This window comes from Saccostrea echinata, unplaced genomic scaffold (genome assembly GCF_033153115.1).
Source record: "Saccostrea echinata isolate AGI-Se365-2 ecotype Australia unplaced genomic scaffold, CSIRO_AGI_Sech_v1 ptg000060l, whole genome shotgun sequence".
NCBI lineage: Eukaryota > Metazoa > Mollusca > Bivalvia > Ostreida > Ostreidae > Saccostrea > Saccostrea echinata.
In genome coordinates, this window is record NW_026889809.1 from 3,844,912 (window position 1) to 3,862,776 (window position 17,865).

Genomic DNA, 17,865 nt, shown 5'->3' on the forward strand with positions numbered 1-17,865 from the left:
CATGTCTTAGAAAGCCTGTAACTTAATTGTAATTTAATTGAAGAAAAAGTCAAAGTAATTGTAATTTAATTTATTACTTTTTAAAGTAGTTGACCCCATCCCTGGAACAGTGTAGTTATATTTGAGGATGTTCCAATAAAAATTAAATCAAACTTTAAATAATAGGCTTTTTTAATTGTTGTCTATTTTAGGGGGAGCACTCTCTACCATATCTACCATCGGCTCATACATACAACTGTACATAAGGTCAACCGTAAAAATATTTTTATTAAAACTGCAGGCATGATTTTCCAATAAAGCATTAAATGTATTCTAGTGCATTAATTTCTTGATTTTCCATAATGAAATACATTGTAAATACATGCTATTAGAATAATTGATATAAGAAGACGAATATAGAAATATCTTTGCATCCAGGTCATATATTTGGGGGGGGGGGGGGGGGGGCGTCCACAAACACTCCTTTTTTTTTTTTGCTGCATTTTACAAACATCTAAATTATGTTGATGAAGTTTAGGTAAGAGTCATGGAGGAATAAATGTGTAAATCTGTATTTTACATAATATTTATTACAGTGTTAGATAATTCCAAAAATAAAAGAAAACCCTACCTACACTGAAAAAAAATGGGTCATAGTACATCAAACAAAAAAAGTTAATGATGGCCTGATGGTCCTTTGCATTTTGTGTGATGCTGTGCGGGTAGGCATGACCACTTTGAAACTTGCCAGAGGTGATGACCATTTCAGCTTTCACAGATATTTATCTAACAGAGTTCAGATAATTCTGCCAGAAAACAGAAAGTTGCCATTTATAATAGATTTATACTTGTACCTTTAAAGTATTCATAAGATTGTACTTAATAACAATTTTCCTGAATATTATAAAGTATATGATTATTCCCATTTTTTCCTGGAATTGTCACTAGGCCCTTAGTATGAGTGGGGGGAGGGGGGGGGCATTTTTTTCAAATTCATACAGTACTAAACTATAAAAGAAATATTCAGAATGTGCTGCTCCTCAATAATAATGTCTGATAATCTTTTGGGGCTTGGAAACATTGGCTGTCCCCAACCTGAAATTGCTTCCTAAGAAACCTGTATGTACTTGAAACACCACATACAGCAGAGCCAAAAATATTTTCCAGAAAGATAGGCATATATACATGTATTAACTTTTCTTTATCAGTTACCATTAAATTAATGTATGCCAATATTTTGCAAACAACTTTTAATGATCTCACAAAAAATGCATTAGGTATGACAACAATTCAAAAACATGTCCAAAATTTACAACAAGCATTTTCATTAATAAGATTAATATAATTTTTTTTCTTTTCTAAAAATGCATACACTGTATTCTGTAATTAGCATTAACAAAATACATGGGTATCCATATAAAATTCCATAATTATCACAGAAAAGATAAACATGTTCTTAATAATTAATAATAAACTGATTTACAGATCAGAAGCACTTCTTCCTTCATATGGTACATATACAAAATAAAAATTTCACTCAGATTCCATTTATGTATAACAATGTATAACAAGTATATCATTCTTCATTTTAGAAAATGAGTCATTGTCAAGATACACAACAGTCTAATGGGTTTATATTGCACTGATTCATAAAGAAGAGTTGCTATGAGCTTGCCATTCTTATATAATGGCAAACCTAAGCTGCCCTGAGTATCACTGTTGTCCTTCTGTAGACAGTTACTTGATGAGGGGACTGTATACCTCCTCATAGTTGTTCAAACTTTCATACGGATCCCTCCCTCTGAATAAACAGTAGTGCTGCACCATAAAGAGAATGTCAAACAATATGGAGAAGGCCCCCAATCCAAACTTAGTGGGATCTCCAAATATAGACGACCAATCATCTGTCAAGCAAATTCAATAAGAATTTAAAATTCTATTATGTATTTTTTTCAAAGGAAAAGAGAAAAAACTGTAACTATAAAAATTTTCTTCAATATCTGTGCCAGAATTAAATATCCGACTGACTTCTTACCATTCTTATTGGTTAACAGAAACAATTGTAGAACACTGACTACTCACCATTGTTATAGGCTAACAGAAACATCTGTAGAAGACTGACTTCTCACCATTATTATAGGCTAACAGAAACGTCTGTAGAAGACTGACTACTCACCATTGTTATAGGTAAACAGAAACATCTGTAGAAGTCTGACTACTCACCATTGTTATAGGCTAACAGAAACATCTGTAGAAGACTGACTACTCACCATTGTTATAGGCTAACAGAAACATCTGTAAAAGACTGACTACTCACCATTGTTATAGGCTAACAGAGACTGACTACTCACCATTGTTATAGGCTAACAGAAACATCTGTATAACACTGACTACTCACCATTGTTATAGGCTAACAGAAACATCTGTAGACTGTAGAAGTCTGACTACTCACCAATGTTATAGGCTTACAGAGACTGACTACTCACCATTGTTATAGGCTAACAGAAACATCTGTAGAAGACTGACTACTCACCAATGTCATGGGCTTACAGAGACTGACTACTCACCATTGTTATAGGCTAACAGAAACATCTGTAAAAGAATGACTACTCACCATTGTTATAGGCTAACAGAAACATCTGTAGAAGACTGACTACTCACCATTGTTATAGGCTAACAGAAACATCTGTAGAAGACTGACTACTCACCATTGTTATAGGCTAACAGAAACATCTGTAGAAGTCTGACTACTCACCAATGTCATGGGCTTACAGAGACTGACTACTCACCATTGTTATAGGTTAACAAAAACATCTGTAGAAGTCTGACTACTCACCATTGTTATAGGCTAACAGAAACATCTGTAGAAGTCTGACTACTCACCAATGTCATGGGCTTACAGAGACTGACTACTCACCATTGTTATAGGTTAACAAAAACATCTGTAGAAGTCTGACTACTCACCATTATTATAGACTAACAAAAACATCTGTAGAAGTCTGACTACTCACCAATGTTATAGGCTTACAGAGACTGACTACTCACCATTGTTATAGGCTAACAGAAACATCTGTAGAAGACTGACTACTTACCATTGTTATAGGTTTACAGAAACATCTGTAGAAGACTGACTACTCACCATTGTTAGAGGCTAACAGAAACATCTGTAGAAGACTGACTACTCACCATTGTTATAAGCTAACAGAGACTGACTACTCACCATTGTTATAGGCTAACATAAACATCTGTAGAAGTCTGACTACTCACCATTGTTATAGGCTAACAGAGACTGACTACTCACTATTGTTATAGGTTTACAGAAACATCTGTAGAAGACTGACTACTCACCATTGTTATAGGCTAACAAAAACATCTGTAGAAGACTGACTACTTACCATTGTTATAGGCTTACAGAAAGATCTGTAGAAGACTGACTACTCACCACGGTTATAGGCTAACAGAGACTCACTACTCACCATTGTTATTAGCTAACAGAAACATCTGTAGAAGACTGACTACTCACTACTGTTATAGGCTAACAGAAACATCTGTAGAAGACTGACTACTCACCATTGTTATAGGCTAACAGAAACATCTGTAGAAGACTGATTACTCACCACTGTTATAGGTTTACAGAAACATATATAGAAGACTGACTACTCACCATTGTTATAGGCTAACAGAAACATCTGTAGAAGACTGACTACTCACTATTGTTATAGGTTTACAGAAACATCTGTAGAAGTCTGACTACTCACCATTATTATAGACTAACAAAAACATCTGTAGAAGTCTGACTACTCACCAATGTTATAGGCTTACAGAGACTGACTACTCACCATTGTTATAGGCTAACAGAAACATCTGTAGAAGATTGACTACTCATCATTGTTATAGGCTAACAAAATCATCTGTAGAAGACTGACTACTCACCATTGTTATAGGCTAACAGAAACATCTGTAGAAGACTGAATACTCACCATTGTTATAGGCTAACAAAAACATCTGTAGAAGACTGACTACTCACCACTGTTATAGGTTTACAGAAACATCTGTAGAAGACTGACTCACCATTGTTATAGGCTAACAGAAACATCTGTAGAAGACTGACTACTCACTATTGTTATAGGTTTACAGAAACATCTGTAGAAGACTGACTACTCACCATTGTTATAGGCTAACAAAAACATCTGTAGAAGACTGACTACTTACCATTGTTATAGGCTTACAGAAAGATCTGTAGAAGACTGACTACTCACCACTGTTATAGGCTAACAGAGACTCACTACTCACCATTGTTATTAGCTATTAGAAACATCTGTAGAAGACTGACTACTCACCATTGTTATAGGCTAACAGAAACATCTGTAGAAGACTGAAGCTGCCTCCAGTGAAGTCCAGGAGGACATTCCCAATGCTCCATCCAAGTGTACTCCGTCTCTTACAGTTCATCCAAGCCTGTTCAAACAAGGAAATTGGTTATATCAAAAATACATCTACATTGAGGAAAAGAATATTTTAAGATATTTATCTATTACCATTTGGATACAGGAAAATTGCTAAAAAGCCTTGAAAAAACTTTTAATATCAATATATACATATATTAATGGATATGGTGTTAGCTATCCACATTTTAACCATTCCCACTTGTGACTTTAATAGAATGTTAACCTTTTAAAATAAGCATTTTCATTTATACCATTTTTTAAATTTATTTTCTTTTCCATTTTTTTTATACTGGGTATGCCAAATTTCTTTTTTTCACTATTTTTTCAAATTCCCATTTGTATTTGAATGTTAAAATTTTGTAAGACTTGAAGTCCCACTTTTTGTGAAGAAGCCCTCCATCTAACATTTTTTGAACTTATTTAGCCAAGCATGCCCACTGAAAGCTTTTAATAGCAAGGTTATGTATTAGACATTTATTACATTTTCAACAGTGAAATACTGTGATTTATTTATTGAATAAAAGTGATATCCTCTCACAGTGTGAAAGGATACCAAATTGATATTCTCTCACAGTGTGAAAGGATATCAAAGTAAGTAAAAAGTAATTTCTGGCCTGTCATAAGATAGAGATAGTACCGAAGCATCTTGATACAGCTAAAACTGCAAATTTTTTCATAAATATATTGCTAAAATCCATGCTATGTAATGTTTTCAATCACACAACTGCTAAACTGTGACGTCTCAACCGCTCAACTATGACGTCAAGCCTATGACACTGTGTTAAGAAAAGACAGAGGCAAAGGGAAAATCAAAGAAAATGTAATAAACAGAAAATTCAATGTTTTGTAGATGAATATAGAATTTATTTCACTCGTGAGACAGGATTTTTTGATATTTTCACTCGTGCTTCGCACTCGTGAAAATATCAAAAAATCCTGTCCCACTCGTGAAATAAATTCCATATTCATCTACAAAACATTGAATATCCTCTATATATTACTTCTCCATGTGGAAGAAGAACTGTTTTGTGATCCCCTGTAATAAAGGAAGACTCTGATTCATAAGACTATTACCTGTGGAATGTATTTGATGATGGTAACTCCCAGCTTAACATATGAGAAATAGTACAGATACTGTAGCCAGGTAATGATGTCATCTCCAAATATAACAATAAATAATGCCACAACAATAAACAACCAGGCTAGAGACACCAGGGTTATACAAATCTTAGAGATCTTCTGACCCCCTCTCTGTCAAAGATAAAATCATATAACAATAAATAACACCATAACAATATAGAGTCTGGCTAGAGACATTAGGGTTCTTAGAGATCTTCTGACCCCCTCTCTGTCAAAGATAAAAACATTTCGTAATAATAAACTGTCATTTTAGAGAAGTGACAAAGATCACATAAATGTCAAAAATCTTCTGACTACCTAGCTTCTTGCTGTTTTTATTATACATACAACTGAGTTATTTACCAAGATATGTTTTAAAAACAAAAAGCACATAGGCATGGCAGCATTAGAATTATGAGAATTTCCATATACATGTACTCTGTACTGAAAAAAAAAATGCAAACTTACATCATAAACAAAACACTGAAATATTGTCACAGCCGTCACAAACACAGCATGTAGTGTAAAAATGACATCATTCAGCTGTACAGGATTTATTCCCCTTGGATGTTTATTCATGTATTCCTCCTGTAAATAAATAAGAAATGAAACATAACCAATCACTATTCTACAATTAACAAGAGGCCCAAGGGCAATGGTCACCTGAGTATGATACAACAATTTAAAGGATGCATAGAGTATAAAATGAACTGAAAGGTGAAACTTTGTTGCCAAAAAGCAAGAAAAATAGGGTGATCATGATCAACAAAATAATTGGTCTTAATATTTATTAACAGTTTATAAATTATGTTCTATAAATCTGATCCCCATTTATCACTATCACCATACAGTATATTAATCAATGCTTCTGTACTAATTTAATCCTTTGTTGAAATTTCTTACATTGGCCTCTCTTGGTCCTTGATGAACATTTAATAAGACAAGTTATTTTTGTCTCATTTTTATTTATCTACTACTTACAAGTCTGTCTGATCATTAAAACTATGAAAGTACTTTTTGTATTATACAATAAAAGTTTTTGCATAATTATCTTATTCTATTTACCTTTCAAGTACATTATTTACAGTGATAAATTATCAAAAGTAAATGGCAAAGGGGAATAACTCCTCTCAGTAGAATACAAAATAATAGAGCCCTGGCCAGGACCAGAACACTTGACCAAATGGTCCAGATGTTCAAAAATCTGGTAAAAATAATCTTCCTTATTAAAACTTTTACTCTTTTTGCCTCTGATATGCCCAGGTGCGGAGAAGATTTTTAAAGAAATAATGCATTTTTACTACAGATTCACTACATTATCAATAGAGCCCCCCCCCCCCCCCCAACACCAGAGCTTCTGACCCTGGGACCATAAGTTTGCTCATCATAACTAATCACTTTCTTTATCTGCTTAACACCAAGCAGCAAACAGGATTATTTAATAGAATTAATGCATTTTTACTATATTATCAAGAGCCCCACCCTCACACCAGCACATCTGACCCAGGGGTCATGAAATTCACTACTCTGGAAGAAGCACTCTTGCTCATCATAACTATACACTTAGCTTCATTGCTTTTTTAACCAAAAGCAGAAAGGAATATTTTCAAATAAATTTTGCTTTTTCACTTTATAATCAATAGAAGCCCCCCCCCCCCCCCCCCACCAGAACCCTTAAATCTGGGGTCATAAAATTCACAATTTTGGAAGAGGCATCCTTGCCTATCATAACAATGTACTTAGTTTGTTTAAACAATACCCAGGGGCAGAGAAGAAGATTTTCAAAGAAATAATTCACCTTCACTAAAGGATCTATATAGCCCCGCCCTAGCACCAGAACTTCTGTCCCCGGGGCCATGAATTTCACAATTTTGGAAGAGGCATCATTGCTTATCATAACAATGTACTTAGTTTGTTTGAATAATACCAGGGGCAGAGAAAAAGATTTTTAAAGAATTAAAACATTTTCACATTAAATCAATAGAGCCCCGCTCTAACACCAGAACCCCTGATCCAGGAGCCACGAATTTTACAATTTTGGAAGAGGCATCCTTGCTTATCAAAACTATGTATTTAATTTGTTTCAATAATACCCAGGAGCAGAGAAGTAGATTTTCAAAGAATTAAGGCATTTTCACTATATAATCAATAGAGCCCCACCCTAACACCAGAACCCCTGCCCCTGGGGCCATGAAATTCATAATTTAAAAGAGGCACTCTTGCTCATCCTAACTATGTACTTAGTTACTTTATTTAATACCCAGGAGCAGAGAAGAAGACTTTCAATGAATTAATGCATTTTCACTATATAATCAATAGAGCCCCTCCCTAACACCAGAACCCCTGACCCTGGGGCCATGAAATTCACAATTTTGGAAGAGGCACTTTTGCTTATCATAACTATGTACTTAGTGACTGTAGTTAATATCCAGGAGCAGAGAAGAAGATTTTCAAAGAAGTAATGCATTTTCACTATATAATCAATAGAGCCCTGCCCTTACACCAGAACCCCTGCCCCTGGGGCCATGAAATTCACAATTTTGAAAGAGGCACTCTTGCTCATCATAACTATGTACTTAGTTACTGTATTTAATACCCAGGAGCAGAGAAGAAGACTTTCAAAGAACTAATGCATTTTCACTATATAATCAATAGAGCCCCGCCCTAACACCAGAACCCCTGACCCTGGGGCCATGAATTTCACAATTTTGGAAGAGGCACTCTTACTCATCATAACTATATACTTAGTTAGTTTATTTAATACCCAGGAGCAGAGAAGAAGATTTTCAAAGAAATAATGCACTTTCACTATATAATCTATATAACCCCTCCCTAGCACCCTGGGGCCATGAATTTCACAATTTTGGTAGAGGGCTCAATGCTTATTACAATCATGCCAACAGTTTGACTGCTTGATGTCCAGGAGTAAAGAAGAAGATTTTTAAATATTGCATTAATTTTGGTGGTTTTAGCCCCACCCCTCAGGCCCCAGGGGGGCAGGGATCATGAAATTCACAATTTTTGTTCCCCTTCACCCATAGATGCTATATGCCAAATTTGGTTGAAATTGGTTGAGCGGTTTCAGAGAAGAATCTAAAAATGTTCAAATGTTAACGCACATCACACGACGCACGACGACGGACAAAAACGGATAGCAATAGGTCACCTGAGTGACTCAGGTGACCTAATAAAATGATAATCTTTATCAAATACTGTGGAATCATTTAAATTCGTGGGGGTCAATGTTCATGGGCAAGCAAAATTTTATTGGTTCGTGGGGATGTAATTTCATAGGCAGCTCATTTATTTGGTAGATTTGATTAATCAGTAAGTTGACAAAAAAAATTGTTCGTGGGGATGTAAATTCATGGGTAAGGTTGACCAACGAAATCCAAGAACATTGATCCACCACGAACAATGATGATTCCACAGTACAGTCAGATACGGTAACAGCAAAATGAGGAAAAACTTAAGTTCAAGGTTATAGGGAAAGTCAGGTCAAAAAATTATGACAGTTGAATTGTTTTTACCAATTTGTTTAAAGTTTGATAAAAATATCTTGAAGATTTTTTTTTTTTTTTTTTTTTTTTTTTTTTTGAAATCTGGGTACCTGGTAAATGCAAAAAAAAAAAAAAGATTAAAGAGGTGAAGGTCAGAAAATCGTGACACACTTGAATTGCTCTAACTAAAAGGTATCTTTGTATGAAGTTTGATAAAAAATTCTTGAAAATGAAATTCAAGAACATACATGTAGAGAAGATCAAGGTCATTTGGAAGGTCAATTCAAAAAATGACTTACTAATTTATTAAATCAATATGCATCCTTGTTTGGAGTTAAAAATATCTTAACATTAATTAAAAAATGAAGTTAAAGGTCACAGGGAAGGTGAGGTCAGAAAAATATTAACCAGTTGAATTTCTCTCACTAATGTGTATTAGTGTAAAGTTTGACAAAATAAATCTTGAGCAGTTATAGTGAAACTGAGGTAAATACAAACTGAGGAATAGTGAAGTCAAGGTCATAGTGAAGATATCAAGGTCAGAAATAATGACACAGTTGAATAACTCTCATCAATATGTATCATAAATTTGATAAAAAATACAGGGTACCTTCAACAGTTTCTTGGAATCTGAGCTAAATGCAAAGTGTGATGGATAGACAAACACTATATGCCCAAGTCATATTCATATGAAGTATTAAAAATTTAAGTACATTTTTTCAAAACTTTGCTCCTTTATTAATTCAACTTGGACAAAAATGATAGTTTGTTAAAATGATCAGACCTTGACATCATTAACCCAGTACATTCCCACATTGAAGAAGCCATACGCCAGGAATCCTGTGATGTTGTACAAAAGGAAATCAAAATTCAGACCAACCACACTGTGAAAACAAAAAAGTTAATTTACATTGTAACTTTACTGGAATCTATAGTCACTAAAAATATGAATCATAAACCTTATCTTACAAGTTGTGACATGTTGCAAATAAGTAAAGGTCAAATTTTCAAAAACCAAAATCCAAACTCTTGGCTTTAAATGAAATTGATAAAATATTTTCAAAAATTATTAAGGAATATTATTTTTAATTGTAAAACTTAAATTTTTGTAGTTTTGTTAAATATGTACAGACAACATTAACATAATGAACGATTTAGAGAGTCTAAAAAAATCTATTTTTAGCCTTCTCAATAATATTACTTGATTGTTAGACAAACCTTTTTCTTCTCCAGTTTTCATACACCTGGGGATAAAAAGAAACAGACCAAGCCACAAAGTAGATCCAACCAATTACAGAATTAATCACAACCAGAGCCGAGCTATGGACAATGGTAATCCTCACAAACTGCTCAGATAATCTACAAAAAATTATTTAAGACATTCATATACCGCTAATAAAGTTAGAATTAATAATGTAAAAATGTATATCAGACTCTTCATATTGCATCAGATGAAAAAAAAAACTTCAACTTATTCGATCATTCAATTTTTGGCCCAAAAATACCAAGTTTTTCCTAACTACAGCAAAACAAATGATAGCAAACACGCTTATCATGAATTTACATTTACAGCGAAGTTACTTTCATTCCCTGTAGTCTTAAAAATCATTAAGAACTTAACAGATGTAAGTTAACGTTTATAACCAAACAAAATTGCTCTGTCCCTGGCACTTCTCTGTTGAGTGTCAAAGGAACATATCTAGTGTTCAATGTTTAGTGTCTCTTTAGTGTTTAAGGAGTCATATCTGTCACCTGTTATTCTGTATATAGTCCATGGTAATACATGTATTGGAAATTATATATTCCAGTTCATAGATAAAATCAAAAGGAAAAGAAATGAAAATCATGATCTTTTAACTTTTCTCTAGAATTCAACAGAACAATGTTTTATGAAAACTTTTCAAGAATTTTAGTAATACGTAGATAAAAAGTTTTCTTGCTCAATTGAAATTCTAATAATGTGCATACAGACTAATTCTGTGCTGACAATGTTTACCTTCTTCATTACTGGTTTAATTAAGTGGTGTATAAGTCTACGACTGACAATTCACTACTGGACATTCATGTAGCCAAGAAATATACAACTTCTTTGTACAATTTTACAATTCTGAGGAATTCCTGAATACTGTAGATTCCTAAATATACGCGAAGAATTAATTAATGCGTAATTACGCGAGGAGCACCACTCGCGAAATAAAATTACTCGCTTTTATTTTTATGATGTTGAAATTAATGTTAAATCTCATTGTAAACTGTCCTTTCGCGAATTATTGTTCTCGCGATTTGGCGTCTAAGAGCCCTTTCGCGATATTAAGTACTTGCGTAATATAAGGAATTTACAGTATTATAGGACACTAAAATTCAATTATCAACTTTACAGCAAGAATAAGTTTTTAAACTTCAATATATTTACTCAGATCAGTTCAGAAATATTCATGTACAGCAATTTTTTATGCCCTTGTAATCAAAAATTTATCTGTTTGTCTATTTGTCCACAAAAACTTATACCTTGCTGATAACTTTTGATTGTTTGCAGCTATGGCTGTCACTTTTACAGGTGTACAAGACCTTTCTTTGGGTATAAACATATCTGACCTCTTGCCCTTGCAGTTTAATTGACCCACTTTTGTAAAATCTTAATACCCAACTTTAACCTTGGCCATAACTTTTAAACAGTTGGTGCTAGGTCTTTCGTATTTCACATGTATATTCCTTATGATAAGTCCTTTCCTTAGGTACAAATATTTTTTAGCTTTTGACTTTGATCTTGGAGTTTGATCTACTTTTGAAAAAAAAATCCCTTGGCCATAACTTTTGAATGGTTAAAGCTAGGGCTTTTATATTTCATAGGTGTATTCCTTGTGAAAAAACCCCTCCCTTGGGTACCAACAATTTTGACCCTCTGACCTTGACCTTGGAGTTTGACCTACTTTTGCAAAACTTTTTTTCTTGGCCACACCTTTTGAGCAATTGGTGCTAGGGCTTTCATATTTCATATGTGTATTTCTTGTGTAAAGACCTTCCCTTGGGAACCAACAATCTTGACCCTTTGACCTTGACAATTGACCTACCTTTGAAATTCTTAAACCTTGGCCTGGTTTCTGAACAGTTTGTGCTAGAGCTTTCTTAATGCTCAGCTGTTTTCCTTGTAATAAGACCTTTCTTTGGGTATCATTATTTTTTAACTCTTGATCTTGGAGTTTAGCTTGCATTTGAGAAACTTTAACCTTTGCTATGAGTTGTAAAAGTGAATCCTCCCAAACAGATGGATGGGCCTGGACAAACAAATGCCAGACAAAGTAATCCCTATGTAATATGTGTCTGTGACAGGCAACACAAAATCTATTTCTGAAAATACAAAAAAAAAATTTAAAAATGTTTAAAAGTGTTCCATAAATATATGAATTAATAATTAATTAATGTAGGCCATACTTTGTGAACTGTTTTGATGAAGAGTTGACTCCAAGGTTGAAATGGCCCACACCAGTACTTGTAATATTGAATGATATTGACTTTGTCTGATTAGCTACAATAAAGATATCAGGTATAGGTTCTATGTAGTGGTCCTTCTCCACGGAGCTGATTGTGTCCCCTATCTGGTAAGTAAAGGCCAGCGTAGCATTGCTAGCAATGGTGTCACTGCAAAAAGCAAAAGAATTTTCAATCATGTCCAACAAAGTAAAAAACAAAACAAAAAAAAGAGACAAAAAAAGAATGGAAACATTTACCTGTAAAAAATTTAATTGATAATATTAGGGGGAAAATACAACTGTGAATGTACATTATATTAAATCATTTTTTTGAAAAATTTCTTTCAAATGCTTGAGCCGTCATGGTAGCTAGCTCATTCGGTAGAGCGCTCACTCTGTGATCAGATCTTGGCCACGAATGACCTAAGTCGATAAAAAATAGGTAGCAACTGTTCCTTTGATAAGCACTCGGCACTATGAAGTGAAAGCTGCAGGTCCTTCGGATGAGACCTTAAAAACCGAGGCCCCGTGTCACGGAAGGCGTTGGCACGTACAATAAAGAATCCTCACTGCTCAATAGCCCCGAGTGCAAAGCAAAGATCTAAATTTGAAGCCCTTCCCCAGCATATGGTGACGTCTCTATATGAGTGAAAAATTCTCGAATGGGACGTAAAACAAGATACAATCAATCATTTAATCAAATGCTTGAAAATATTAGGTGGCATTCTTGAAAATAACACTTTGGATTGTTCAGTACCTATTAAAAGCTTTGTTTGACAACATTCTAGTTATCTATGCAGGACACTTTTTTAAAAAGATTATTTGTCAGGGCATATGACAGTTCATGAATTATGCATTGTTAATGCAAATATATGTCACAAATCATTACTATACTTCAGAGTTAACTGCAGATCCTTGACATCTCCCACTACTGTTTTTAATTCTGATTTGGAGAACATGAGATGTACTTTTGTCTCATTCTGGCCAATAACAATTTCCGTTGATACACCAGATAGCCCTGAATTTAACAAAAATAAAAACAGTCAAAAAGAAGAACAACAAAACTTGATGTTAGATATCTAGATGTTTCTATTTTCAACATGTTAATCATATACTGATTTATATCAAACAATGTACTTACAAATGCAAAGTGTACAAAGCACAGTGTAACACAATGAGTTGCTCAGAATGTAGTGTCGAGCTAGTCTAGTAACCATTTCTTCATAAATCAGTGAAAATAATTTGCTGGAGATCCACCACTTCACTTCAGTCACATGACCCTTATATCATCACAAAAATATTTATCTCTTTTTTGTACATATCATAACTTTTAAATGAATGCATATGTATATATGTATATGAATATATGTATATGAATTCATTCTTGTTTACTAGTCACCTACTGCAAAATTCACTACTTTTACTTCTTATGATCCATAATGATGAAAAAAATATTGATGTAAGCGATATTACTCATTATTAACTCGTACATCTAATAAATTTGCCAAAATTTATATCCAGCACATTTTCCTATTATTCATGATTATTTGAGATTAGCAACAATAACTCATTTAATAGATTCAAATGAAATGTTACATTACTATAAAATAGTATATGTAAAATCTTCTGTGAATTATACTGAACTTTTACGAGTTTCATCAGTTAAACTTAATAGTTGCTACCGAAAATGGCAAGTCTCCTGACAAGGTGATGTGAAAATTTTCTACTCTTCTTATGTCATTGTTATAATAAATAATGCATATTTCATTACAATTTTATAAATTGTAATATTTTAGAATCTTTTACCAGTATCAAAATGTCTTTTGAAGGTATATGATATCTTGTGGAGACTGAAAATTCAGAGTAAATTCGAAATGTTGATGTATTTTATTGCTAGCGCTCTCGAGCGCTAGCAACTACGTTAGTCTATATTTCTGGAATACGCATGCTCGACTTCACGGTCGGGCATTCTGGGAAAACTACTGAAGATAGACTGTACGATGATAATTTCGTTTTATCATAAAAATTTGATATGATACGAATTCTGAATTTCTTAATTTATTGTCTAACCTATGATTAAAAGTACAAGAAAATTTGGGTCATATAATGCCAAGATTGTAGAGATCAACTGGTAAAACCTAGCTTTCCTTAAAGCTAACCATGTATACTACCTTTCTAGATAATTCCGGCAAGCTCAGAAAAAAAGCCCAGGAAATCTTTCAGAGTTTGTCGGAAAGACACGAGAAGCGATTGATACAATGCAGTAGCACTGATATAATTATAATTCTTTAATTTTTCATTTTTCCTTTTTTGACGGAAAAGCCCGAGTAATGATCCGATTGTTATTGCTAGCGCTCTCGAGCGCTAGCAACTACGTTAGTCTTTTTTACTGGAATACGTATGCTCGACTTCATGGTAGGGCATTCTGGGAATACTACTGTAGATAATTAAAACTGTACCATTGATGTCTGATCTTAAATAAATGTACAAAAGGTAACAGTAAATGCCAAAACTGTACAGATCAATTATAATTTCTAAAATTATAATTAAAAAACTAGCTATTTTTTAACTATCTTCCTGGATCTTTCCGGCAAGCTCGGAATAACAACCTCGGATATGTTTTCCGAGCTTGCCGGAAAGGCCCGAAAGGATGCGATTGCTACAAAACAGTACCACACTGGAATATTTTTAAACTAGGTGTTCATTGGTTCTACTTATCTCTTATTTTTCACTTCAAAATTGAAATTACAGTAAACTACAGAATGCTTAAAGCACAGTTAATGATTCATGCCATTGCCAATGTGAAAACCCACTCAAAACAGAGCTTTGAAGTTCATTTATTTATTTTAATGTTTTTTGACTTTGGGTATCCCGAATTTAATCCAACAATAGCCTTTTTTATAAATACTAGTAATCTGATGAATATTCTGTATTAAACACTGAATAGCTGATACATTCACCATTCTGAATTAAGACACAACCCCCCAACACTACCTCCAGTGTACCACTGTGTCTTCCAATTAATAATTAGGGACGACCATTTGATTCTGAAAGGGGGGGGGGGGGGCTGGCAGATTTTGGAAATAAATAATCTGTCCTCAAAAAAGTTGAAAATAAATAACTGTCCTTCCACGACCGGCAAGAAAATAAATAATCTGTCATTGACTATTGCTACTTACCCCCCCCCCCCTCCCCAGTCCCTCTTTGAACTTTTTTTTGTTTTTGTTTTTGTTTTTGTCAAACTTTTTCAGTGAAGAAGAAAATAAATGATCTGCCCTTGATCATCTTGAAAATAAATAATCTGTCCTTGACTGGTATGAAAATAAATAATCTGACTCGAAAGATTTTGCCAGACCCCCCACCCAACCCCCTCTCCAGAGAAACAAATGGTCGTCCCCTTAATCCATTCAGCAAATTAATCCAATAATTCAGATATCTAATTCTGTGGTTTATGATAGCTACAGCGCTAGCTCGCCTATCTTTTTAAAAGATAAGCTTGTAAAAATATAAATATAATGACAAATTTGAAGTTCTCCTAAGATTCAACTTCAAGCTGATTATAGCTTTCTGTTCTATAAAGATATTGTCTAATGTTGCAAGGAATGCAATCTTGCAAGGAATGTAAAACAACAATCTATGAATTGATTGATTTCAAAAGGAAACTGGAATTGTCTCATTTTTCTGGTGTAGTAGAATATGTTTTTTTTAAAAAAAAAGCTTTGCCTACTAAGTATTTTAATATGTAAGTATTTATATTAATATAATATACCACCCACAATTATTCAAACTGGAACTCTGATTTAGGATAGTGTATTCATTGTATTTTTGCAGTGTACATGGAATATTTACATTTTTTTTTTTGGTCATTCACGATTAGGAATGCTGATACAGTGTAGTTTTGAGGTAGATATATACCACCCTAGTTATGAACACAATCTGAACAAATGAAAATTTTTTTTCCTTTTCTTATCACCATTTTATGTAGGACAACAAAATTACTGCTGAAAACACACTTTAATAATTCATATTCTTTACTGATCTACATTTTAGGTACAAAGAAATTCTCATTACTTGCCAGGCTTGTATTAGACACATCAACAACAAGGCAACATGTTCAAAAATAAAACGCAGATATTATGAACGTCTTTATCCAACCATTCTTGTTCTTCCAAATGGTGCTACAATAAATATCAGGTACCACAAGCCTAGACAAATCATTAAGGTAACTGGAATCACTTATTTACATTTTACTGATTTACACTTGTTAACACTTATAGTATACAGGAAAATATTAACGCCTGTTTTTATTTTTGCCCCTTTCGCCCTGCTCAAAGGTGGGCGAATTTAAAATGGGGCGAATTCAAAGAACACGGTATAATTTCTTCAACAGAACTGTGACTGGGCAAATTTTAAACAGGGCAAAATTGTGTCAAAGGGCGAAAATAACACAGGGCAAACATAACCCTGTATACAGTACAGTATATTAGAAGGAAAAATTGATGAAACTACACTTGATCTTGATACAAAGTAACATTTGAGACAATTGTCCAATGTCTTAAAAATAATATATATCATAGTTACATGTATTACTTTAAAAATTTCCTTTTCCTATGTAGTGTACAGTAGTTCAGCATAGTTAAGCTTTTTTGTATACTTCTGAAGTAGTCAAACAAAATGCATTAATCATTCTTCTTTAAATCCAAAACCTATGTTTAATTTTAATTGTATTTACTAATTTTACAGCTACCTATAGATATTACAAAACTTTCACCTGAAGAGCAGCTTGCCCTAAAGCAAAGACGGAAACCAAAAACAGAAATCAAAGTGGAAAAAGCAATTGAAGATAATTACGACAGACGGAAGTACCTTCAGTACATGAACAGACCAAAATAGATCATAGAAGTTTATTTATAAAGCACTGTATGAAGTCAAAACAAGCTTCTTATACATGTATATTGATTACAAAGAAACTGTAATGAATATTAAATATAGATTTAATTTGTAACATTTTGTGGCCCTTGATATTAAATTTATAACCATTTACACTGCTTTGTAAAAGAGAATTCAGCAGTAAACATTTGGAGGATTTTACACTGTTGATGTTTTGATGTGTTTGAACAAATCTGAAACAGATGTTCTTTGATTTACATAATAGAGAAAGTACCATAGGTAATTAATGAACTGAGTAATTACTCATTTGTATAATTCTACTTGTAAGAAATAAGAATCAACGGGACTGTAGCTTAATGTTAATAAGAAGTCCATGCAATTGTGATATTTAAAAATTAGGCACATTTAAAGGAGGAACCAGCACTTTTGATTTTTTTCTTTGAAGAATTCAATCTTAAA

General features: G+C 33.5%; 2 protein-coding genes across 2 annotated transcripts; one reads left to right on the forward strand and one right to left on the reverse strand.

Moving 5' to 3' along the window:
* Positions 1–1,214: 1,214 nt before the first annotated feature.
* LOC133175104 (cystinosin-like) lies at positions 1,215–13,764 on the reverse strand. Its single transcript, XM_061310236.1, has 9 exons — positions 13,658–13,764; positions 13,411–13,534; positions 12,479–12,685; positions 10,265–10,405; positions 9,831–9,930; positions 6,015–6,134; positions 5,502–5,678; positions 4,320–4,437; positions 1,215–1,883 (listed from the first exon to the last, which is right to left on the reverse strand). Exons 1-9 carry the CDS (start codon positions 13,731–13,733, stop codon positions 1,717–1,719), a joined length of 1,230 nt encoding a protein of 409 aa, XP_061166220.1. The 5' UTR covers positions 13,734–13,764; the 3' UTR covers positions 1,215–1,716.
* Positions 13,765–14,191: 427 nt separating this feature from the next.
* Positions 14,192–17,607, forward strand: LOC133174985 (large ribosomal subunit protein mL55-like). The gene is made up of 3 exons (XM_061310076.1): positions 14,192–14,223; positions 16,567–16,738; positions 17,260–17,607. Exons 1-3 carry the CDS (start codon positions 14,204–14,206, stop codon positions 17,407–17,409), a joined length of 342 nt encoding a protein of 113 aa, XP_061166060.1. The 5' UTR covers positions 14,192–14,203; the 3' UTR covers positions 17,410–17,607.
* The last annotated feature ends 258 nt before the right edge of the window (positions 17,608–17,865 follow it).

What these genes read in the sequence shown, in the direction of transcription:
- LOC133175104 (XM_061310236.1), bottom strand. Translation starts at nt 13,733, where the DNA reads ATGGTTACTAGACTAGCTCGACACTACATTCTGAGCAACTCATTGTGT. An exon ending in GCTTTGTACACTTTGCATTT is followed by an intron (nt 13,535 to 13,657) that starts GTAAGTACATTG and finishes TGTTAAATTCAG; the next exon opens with GGCTATCTGGTGTATCAACG. An exon ending in GAAAACTGGAGAAGAAAAAG is followed by an intron (nt 9,931 to 10,264) that starts GTTTGTCTAACA and finishes TTGTTTTCACAG; the next exon opens with TGTGGTTGGTCTGAATTTTG.
- LOC133174985 (XM_061310076.1), top strand. Translation starts at nt 14,204, where the DNA reads ATGGCAAGTCTCCTGACAAG. An exon ending in ATGGCAAGTCTCCTGACAAG is followed by an intron (nt 14,224 to 16,566) that starts GTGATGTGAAAA and finishes TCTACATTTTAG; the next exon opens with GTACAAAGAAATTCTCATTA. An exon ending in AGCCTAGACAAATCATTAAG is followed by an intron (nt 16,739 to 17,259) that starts GTAACTGGAATC and finishes CTAATTTTACAG; the next exon opens with CTACCTATAGATATTACAAA.